This window comes from Cariama cristata, unplaced genomic scaffold, assembly GCF_000690535.1.
Source record: "Cariama cristata isolate BGI_N322 unplaced genomic scaffold, ASM69053v1 scaffold43516, whole genome shotgun sequence".
Taxonomy (NCBI): Eukaryota; Metazoa; Chordata; class Aves; order Cariamiformes; family Cariamidae; genus Cariama; species Cariama cristata.
The window spans coordinates 4,414-14,114 of record NW_009621199.1 but is presented as its reverse complement, the minus strand read 5'-3'; the positions used below and the strand labels follow the sequence as shown (position 1 = coordinate 14,114).

General features: G+C 35.9%; 1 protein-coding gene across 1 annotated transcript in view; it reads left to right on the top strand.

Moving 5' to 3' along the window:
- Positions 1 to 9,376, top strand: part of LOC104162995 (cullin-3-like) — a gene marked incomplete at its 5' end in the record, with an annotated part of 10,116 nt that extends 740 nt beyond the window's left edge. Inside the window, 4 exons of the mRNA XM_009701857.1 lie at positions 859 to 993; positions 6,080 to 6,266; positions 8,054 to 8,199; positions 8,898 to 9,376. Coding sequence (XP_009700159.1) covers positions 859 to 993; positions 6,080 to 6,266; positions 8,054 to 8,199; positions 8,898 to 9,029 — 600 coding nt within the window. The remainder of the gene's footprint in view (positions 1 to 858; positions 994 to 6,079; positions 6,267 to 8,053; positions 8,200 to 8,897) is intronic.
- Positions 9,377 to 9,701: the final 325 nt, after the last annotated feature.

Below are 9,701 nucleotides of genomic sequence, written 5' to 3'. Positions count from 1 at the left end.
TATGAATGCATCACTCAGAATCATCTCTGTTACCTCGTAGAAAAGTAGTAATTTTGATCTTGAAGGGACCTCAATGGTTTGAGTATTTTGGGAGGTTTTTTGACTGTGAATCAATCAAAAGTGAAATGAAACTTGTTTCTCTTTAGAGTGATTTTTGTTAATGTGAAAAAGTGTTGTTAAACCAAGTGTAGCCTACTTTTCATATGCAGAGTGCTAGCAATGTAGACAACATTTTTTCAAATATAAGAATCTTAGAAGAGTTTATAGAAGTACAATGCTTAATGCTTACATATGCAAGAGAATAATTTGCTAGCAATTTAGACCAGTTCTAAAACGTTGAGCTAGAGGTAGTAATGGCACGATGCTTAGGAACATAAAAGGCAATGCAAAATGAAAACAAAATTCTCATAACAGAAAGTATTAATAATGTGCATTTGTGAGGATGTTAAAATTGTATTACTGTAGGATAAATACTTTGATAATTTTAAAGATAAGACTAAAAAACCTGGAGGGTGGGCAAGTAGTGGAACAGGGGCCAGAGAGGTGGTGAAGTCTCCATCCTTGAATATGCTCAGTATTTGACTGGACACAGCCCTGAGCATCTTGCTCTAGATGACCTGGCTTTGAGTGGTGGCTGGACTGTGGGACCTACAAAGATGCCTCCAGCCTCAATTGCCCTGTGATTCTAAGACAGCTACTGGAGAGACACTCTGTTTATGCCACCAGGTGTATGCTATTCTATCATTTGTGTAGACTGATCTCCTAGATAAATCTTTTATCATGTAACTTTCATCTCACTGAGGTAAAATATTGTGCAGTGGAGAATAATCTAATAGTAGTTTTGTAATTTTAAAATAGGAAGATGGCTCAGAGGTTGGCGTAGGAGGTGCCCAAGTAACTGGCTCAAACACACGGAAGCACATATTGCAAGTCTCCACTTTCCAGATGACGATATTAATGCTCTTTAACAACAGAGAAAAATACACATTTGAGGTAAGTGTTGTGGTTTTCTCACCCGGTTTTAAATAACTGTTTTAGGCATGTTCTTGTCCTCTTGAATAGACCTTTGAACATCAGGTGCCTCTCATTCTATTTGAGTGTGGATAAGGACAATAAATACAAGAAGCAGATTATTAGCAATGCACCTGGGAAGCCATCCTAGGGGAGGAAATTATTTGGGAACAGAAGTTTTCAGAAATGTTCAAGAGAGTTGTGAGTGTGATTATTCCTAGACCATAGAGCTATACAAAAGCTGAAGTTGGAATACAGCAGGTGGCTCCATTTGCTCATTTTGTCTTTGAGAAACTGGATTCAGAGGCCAAAGGGTGGAGAAGGGTTTGTATCCTGGCTTCTTAAACACTGAAGTGCTTAAATTGGCAGGCTGGAGTGAGCTGTAGGATGAATCAAAGAACTTTCATTCCTTCTCTGAATTGGTGAGCCAGAAAGGACAATGAAGAAGGTCCAGATAGATTCTTAACAAGGCAACTAGTGGGGCATTGCTGGGAAAGGTTGAAGTGGTCAGCTGATAGACAATGATGAAGGCGGCTTTAGGAGTAGAGGAGGATCCTGCACTATGAGGTTTGAGCATTGTATTGTTAATGTCAGTTAATAGTTTTGTTTTAGAGATTATCTTCTGTTTAAGAAAGTGCTAGCAGCCTTGAAAAGCAGTGTGGGTGCAGTTTGAAACAGAGTGGATTTCCAAGTTTTTTCATCTACTTTTGACTGTGCTATGCATAGTAATCATTTGTGGTTTTGTTTGGATTTTGTTTTCAGCTTATTTGGTGTACTTCTAGCCTGTTAATAAAGAATGTTTCTTTGAAACTGTCTCAGTTAGGATTAAGGAAGGCAGGGTTTGATAGAGGCTCTTAATAAACTATTCATAGTTCAGAAATGATTATTTTAGAGCACAGAAAGTCCCGTGTGTTGTGAAATCTATTGCAGGAGCATTACAGCTTTGAGTACTTTCTCCGCAGAATACTTGAGGGAGGCGGGGGAATAGAGGGACTTAACAGGTCATTTTTTCTTAAGTTGGTGTTGAAATTGGGCTGGTGGCTACCTTACTCCAGAAAATCATAGGCTTTATGAGTAGCAGAGTCTCACTCATATGTGAATAAATACGATTTGGTAGAGCAGTGAAAAATACAATTTTTAATACATGCTCTATAGTTTATTACACTAAGACTAGATGATAGAGAAATATGCCCATGTACTTTTAGGTTGTGTATGCTTTGTTTATTTCTGGTTTGGGAGTTCTTGAACTCTTACTTTGTCCCACAGTAACTAAAACATTAAGAAGGCATATTTGTTTTGTTTGGTTTCTTTGGTGAGGTGTGTGGGAGTTGTCTTTAACTCCAGCCAGGAAAGCTTATGAAAACTTCGGAGTAGAATGAATTTTATCTTTATTCATTGATTATTGAAGACCATGAGTAAGTGCTGAGTGCTGGGCAACTGTTACTTCTCTGTCATATCAAATTAGTGCTTTTACTGTAACATAGCGTGAGAGATGACTTCTGGTGTGTGCTTGTGTAAGCATAAAACTCTCTGATATACAAGTGTTTCTGCAGATTCACAGCTGAACAGATTAATTTGAAGTTGCCTTCACAGTTGGACAGACTTTGCTGTTTTGTCTTACATTCAGTGTGATTATTGATTGCAAACTTGACAAGATCTTTACAATAATCCTGATAGCCATTAAGCCATGTGATTGAGAGAAGAATGGGATAATGATGATGCAAAACTTATGCATAAGATGCTACAGAAACTTAAAGGATTATTGCATAGCAAAATTCCTTCACAAAAATGTATGAATTTACTGTATTCCTATACAGCAATGTTTTATTTATATATGCAAAAGAACTGGTGGCCATAACCAGGTTAATGCTACTTGAATCTAAGAGGAAGGATCTTCATGCCAGCCTTCAAAGAACGCTAATTTTTCCAAATAATTAAATTTCTTCTAATAAAGTCTCATCTAATACTCAACATATTTTTCTGTTAGTTTACAGTACATCTCAGCATTTTAAAAGGTGATATGCACAATTTTTTAATGACATCAAAAAATAGGGGGAAATTTGGGGTTCTTTCTTTAGGTTTAACAAAGAAGAAATACAAATGTGACTGTAGTAGAAGTAAAGTTGTTGAATAATTCCACAAAAATGAGAGATTAGAACTTAAAACTGGCTTACCTGTTTTCTCTTTTGCTGATATCTGCTTTGAAAGATAAAAAAGTTGAAGTCTGTAAACAAAAATAATTTTTTTTTGTCATTTCAACAAAACGATGGAATGTTTTTCCTTCTAATTTCCTTCTGCACATTTTCCTTCTAATAAACTTTTTTTCTTGTGTAGAACTGGACAGAAGTAGTTCCATACCTAGAATCATACCTTTTGTAGCCTCCAGATAGAGCTCACTTGGTAATATTTTTAGAACTAAGATTGTAATCAGTACTGCTCTTGTGCATAGCTCTAGGGGGGTCTTTAAAATGAGGCGTTTTTGGAGATGGGGAAAAAAACATATACATTCTTCACTGTTACATCAAATGTCTGTATAAAAATATGTTTAGAAGACTTACATGCTGCAGACTGAAGGAAAAAGCATAGGAACATCTGTTATCCCCATTTACATTCATAGCTACACTTTTTTATCCAACTTGAAGTTTTTTGCCTTCTTCTGAGGCAGCACATTGCAGGACAATTCTTTCTGTGGTTCTTATTTTAATGCTAGCTTATAAATTCTGAAACCCAAATGATTCGCATACATTAGTGGCTGAGTTGAAATGCTACAGAGTGAAGTAAAATAAACATAGAAATACAAAGTGGTTACTAAACGGATGTTTAGCATCAAAACCCCTCGAATTCCATTTTAGCTCTTTTTCACTTTCATCAAAAGCAGGGTGTATGTATATTTCCTTGTAGAAGTGATTTATCTTTGACAGGATTAATTATAGGTGTTGATCAAAGAGGAAAGTTTGGGAAGCTGACCCTGCGTGTCACAGGCATTACACCATTAATAAGCTGGATTTGGTTCATAGCCTGGAGGCTTTACATTTATTTAAGTCCTAAAATCTAAGTGTCACCCTCCTTTGGTTTGTTAAATTTATGCTGATCAATCCATTTCAGTAAGACTTTTTGTTGTGACCATGTAAAGGATTATAGCATTTTCGGTTTTCTGTTGTTTTGGGGTTTTTTTAATACTACTTTGTGCTGGATCTGAAAAAAATGTGTGAAGGTCATAACTGTGTTTTAAATCAACAAATGAAGAAATCGTTAACTTTCTGTGGGAAAGATGCCTCTTGGGAAGAGGCATTTTGATACCAGCAAACAGTTAAAGTATATGGGTATATGACACTTATTTCAAATAGTATGAATATTTCTGAATGCATTATGCTAAGAATACTCCTGAGTTTAAGAACACTTTATTATTTCCCAATCATCCATAAGCAGTAGGTATAAAAAATTCTGAAATTTTTTAATTTTACTTACTGATTTATTTTTTTTATTTACCTCATTCAAATGAATTTGAACTCGTGTCAAAAACACAATTTCACATGATTTCACATAAAGTCAACATTGTATGTGTAATGTTGGGTCTATGGTTGAAAAGTAAGGCATGTTCTGTCTGAGCCTTGTCATCACAGGGACCTGGTAGCGAGATGTTGTGCATGAGATGCACTGTAATTAATGACAGAGTCTGAGTGAGGCCAGTACATCCAAATTATTTTTATTGCCTGTTCTCAGTGGTGGATGATCACAGAAGAGTGGCATTTTTTCTGGATGGATTTTAAAAAAACTTGAATACACTCAAGAAATAACATCATTTACTAGAACTTAGTTGTACGCTGAAGTTTGATCTTTCTGGTTGCTGTTTAAAGAAATTTTAACAAGTTTTTTTATAGTTCTTTTTGTAGATCTTAGCGTTTTGATCACTGGGAGTTGTTACTGCTGCTTTTAGCCTGAAGGTCATCAGGTTGACTTGTGTGCCATGAGAATTAGGAATTTATGGGGACAGTGTAAGAGCTTGACACTGTTCTTGGAACCGAAGGTGGGGAAGCTAAGAAAGTGACAGTACTTGTGCACAGTTACATGTCTGTGAGGTTTAATTTTCCTACTTGGTAATTTAATCTTTAGCTGCTAGAGGTCCCTCAAGAGTCCAAATGGGAATGTGAAATCAGAGATGTCTGTAGTTTCCTCAGACTAGCAAAAGGAAAATAGAGATAAGGCTAAAATGACCTTCTAATGAATAGGAGCTCAGTAAACAAGTTAGGTTTGAGGAGGCAGTAGTAGTTGGCCTACTCCATGGTAGAGCATGATAAGACATCATTCTGCATCCAGTATAATTTGCTTACTAACTCATGATCACTGGTGACTTACCTAACATACGGCTGTCAGCTCAGCTGAGAATACTGACAGAGGTGCAACAAGTTACGTACATGTTTTTACAAACATTCTTCTTCAAAGTTCATATATTTGCTGCACTATGATGTGGTTTTTATTATTATTGCTTCACCTGGAGAAGTCCTAGCCAAGGGCATCTGGACTGTAAATAAATTGCTTCAAGTTATTCAGGAAGGAGGTGTAATTAATCTAGAGTATTTCAGTGTTACAGTGAAACTAGATCTTGTTTGCTTCCATTTGTAAAGATCCTATTTGCACAGTGCTGTTGAATGCAAAAGCATTTATACAGTTCTTCGTCATGAATGCTCATGAACATCATGGATGTTTTCCATCACTGAGTTACTTAGAAGGTTTGGTTTCACTCTGTTCAGCAAATGTTGGAAACAGCGAGCAAATCCTTTCAGCCTTCTCAAAAATTACAGTGAAATGAAACAACTGATTTATTCATTCTTCTGTTTTCAGCTCATGGTGACTATTTACTTGTCTGTGCATTGATCCAGGTGGATCATTTGCATAGTACATATTGAGACTTTGCTACTGAATGAATTTTAACCTTTCAAACCCCACAGCTGTCATAGTAATAGTATTTTGCATGCTTGAAGGTGGACATTTAAGCAATCAGTGCTGTTGTTTGCAAAACATGATACTTCTGCCATAGCCATAAACTGACTAATATATTTTTCTTTAGGAAATTCAACAAGAAACTGATATCCCTGAAAGAGAACTTGTTAGAGCCCTACAGTCCCTTGCATGTGGCAAACCAACACAACGTGTTCTCACAAAAGAGCCTAAATCAAAAGAAATAGAAAATGGTCACATATTTACAGTGAATGATCAGTTCACATCTAAACTACACAGAGTCAAGATTCAGACAGGTAAGTGAGCTGTATATTCTGCTGTCTTGCAGTCCCATAACTGCCTTAAAATGTCAAATTATCTCTTGCAAGATTGATGTCCATACAAGTAAAAGGAAGAGAGTAATTTATTTTTTGTTGATAATTGGTTGGATGAAAACGAAAATTCAAATACTGAGAGAAGTATGGAAGTCATAGTTAAGCCTTTTACTTGACAGAATTTGTAATTATCTCTTAAAAGGAAATGTTGAAAGAGAAATCAAATTCAAATTAAATAGTAAAATTAAATATGCTACCGATTAGATTCAGAAATAGGAAAATTGCCTCATAAGTTGCTGTACTGATATGAAATTGAGTGATGTTTTTTGCCCATGATACAAGAGCCTTTTCCAAGTGCTAGGTAGCTATGATGTTTTTGAGCAATGATTTGGGTTTAACAAATAAGAGAAGCTGATCAGTACAATACCACTTCATTAGTTCATAGAAGTCCTGGTTTGTCTTATGTGTAAGTAATGGTGATACCTTTTGTCTAGAAAGAACTGTGGAAATAATTACTGAGCTGTAACATTGCTGTGGATATGCTTCATAGAGTGTTTTGGAAGATTAGGTCTTAAGTTTTAGTAAATCTAAAATATTTTCTGGCTTTGCAGATCTCAATACATAAAATATACAGCATCCTAGCAGTATTTTAAGTGCAACATTGGTAATTCACATGCTGTTTGTTGCACGTAATATAACTTGTTAGGCTTCTGTGCATCACGCTGTGTCCAGGGATGTAAGCGTGTAAAACCCAGTAGTACCTACATACATTACATTGCATGTATCCCTCTGCGTAAGTGGTAGCGAGACTGTCTTCATGTGCATGCAGAGTGCTGTAATGTCAACACATTTGCCATCTCTGGAGAATTTTCCTAGCGAGCAAGAGCGCAGCAGCCAAATGAGGATGTTGAGAACCCTCTGTTCAGGACCCAAGGCACTTCCCCCTGGCATGATTAAAGTAAATGCTGTGACAACTGTTCAAGCTTTAGTGGAATTCTGCTTTTTTATTTCCAATCCACAAATGTCTGTGAATGGGGAATGTGATTGGGGGTTCAGGATGGTTTTAGAGCAAATTTGATACTTGTGGTTTTGTGTTTCTGTCTTACACAGAAGACTTCTTATGTGTATCTCTTAAAAACTGATAAATACTTGGGTGATTTTGAGTGAAGAAGAGCGGGGGGGAAAGTGGTGGGAAGAGGGTTTGGTTATAATGATGCTTGGGTGAAAGTGTAAGAAAAGCTAGACATAAGGACAGAAATAAAGCATAAATAGAAGAGGAGAACAGAATACAAAGAACATAATTGAGTTGGAGAAGATAAAGTTGGACTATTTCTTCTGACTGATGAACTTTTAAAGTATTTAACTACTCTGTGATGTAAATTTTCAATCCTTTTTTATTTAATGGATTGCTATGTTAAAGAGAACAGTATTTAATGAAAGCACGGGAGTTGGTGGTGCCTGTAAGCAGATTTGAGTACTGTTCAAATTCTAACATAGCAATAATTAAAATAACAGATTGTTACCTTGTCAGTTGCTATCAAAATATGCCAGAAAGTGTTAATATGTTCTTGTGGCTGGTTTTCATTTAAAAAAAAAAAAAAAAAAAAAACAACAACAACAAAAAAAAAACCACCAAACAACAAGTTTGAGAATGTCAAAACTCAGAAAAACATGACTTGATGTCTAGATGAAATAAATAGTTAAGCTAACACTTACACAATGAATTTAATTTTAATTTTGCTAACATACTTTACATTCTTTTCTTTCAGTTGCTGCCAAACAAGGAGAATCTGATCCAGAAAGGAAAGAAACAAGGCAGAAAGTAGATGATGACAGAAAACATGAGATAGAAGCTGCTATAGTTCGGATAATGAAATCTAGAAAGAAGATGCAACACAACGTGCTAGTAGCAGAGGTATACTTGTACACAGTTTTCATATGGACTTGGGAATTCTGTTTGCTTTTCCTATTAATTCACAAAAGTTACACAGCTTTCACTAACATGATTCTGAAAGGCTTTTGAGAGATGCTGTATTTAATCCATCCCTTTTTTTTTTTTTTTTTTCTCCCTGTGTATCTGAAGACATCTAAATCCTTACCCTTCAGTTCAGGATGTACTCAAGGATATACATATCTAATTTTCCTTCCTCCTTTTAGTGCTATTATGATGTTATCAAATTCCTTGAAATAACAGTTGGCAACAAAAACCACTGTACTTAACATTAATTATTTTCTGCTTTAATCTTGATGGATCCAGGTTTGAGCTCTTAGCAGAGAGAGAAAGAGTCCTCCTGCTTTTAACTGCTAAGTTCTAAAGGGTTCAGGAATAGTATCCATTTTCTGCTCTTGAACTCCCTTAGGGCTGTGAAATTGAGAGGGTTCTCAGGTTGTGACCATGCCTCTGTAGAGGGTCAGTACTTTGAATCATACCCAAAAATGAACAAGCAGCTGCTGGGGACGGCAGGGGGAACTGTCAGAAGTTTGCAGACTTCTTCTTAATGCTTCATGGTTGTAGCCAGCCCTGTCTAAATATATTTTTCTGATTATTTAGGATACTTAATGATCTTACTTGCCCTGTGATCTTACATTATTGATTTTGATCTTATGTTTTAGGTAACTCAGCAGCTGAAGGCCCGATTCTTACCAAGTCCAGTTGTTATTAAAAAACGTATTGAAGGACTTATTGAGAGAGAATATTTGGCACGAACACCTGAAGATCGCAAAGTATACACTTACGTAGCATAAAATGCATTCAGAAATTTTGATTTATTCTTGGACTATACTCTTCGCATGAACTGGGAAGTTCTTTTAAATCATTAATATTAAGACGACCATCTCTTCTATTAAATTACAATACATGTTCTAGACCATTCAGATCAAACCTTTTACTCCTTTTGAGAGTTTTCAACATCAATTGATTGAGCTTCAGGCTTTTCAACGTTATCCCTGTAGAGATCATCCTTACAATTCTTCGGGAAAATGTGAATGTGCCGCGTTTGTTTTCAATACTGTATGAAAACAGAAAAATAAAAACAAATTTAGCAAATACAGCTCATTTAAAAAAATAAAATTGTTGGAATTTCATTTCCCCAGATCTTCAGTGTTGATGTAAATGTGTTTCTGTAGTGTTGCTTAGCACTTCGCGCATTGTATAAGTTGGGTTTAAAAGAAACCACAACTGGTAAGGCAGAATTCCCAGTTATATTGCTCTGCTTCAAATGTTTCTTTAACTAGCCATGTTTTAAATTAAATATTTGGTAATTTTTTGAAGACCCAAGAAGACAACTTGAGCATGTTTCACTCTTCCAGCTGCACTCACTGTTCCAACAACATGAATCGGGAACTTCTGGGAGCTCTGAAAAGACCGTAATAATTTTGGCTTTCCCTTCTGTAATTTGAGTTCTTCTAAATTAAGCT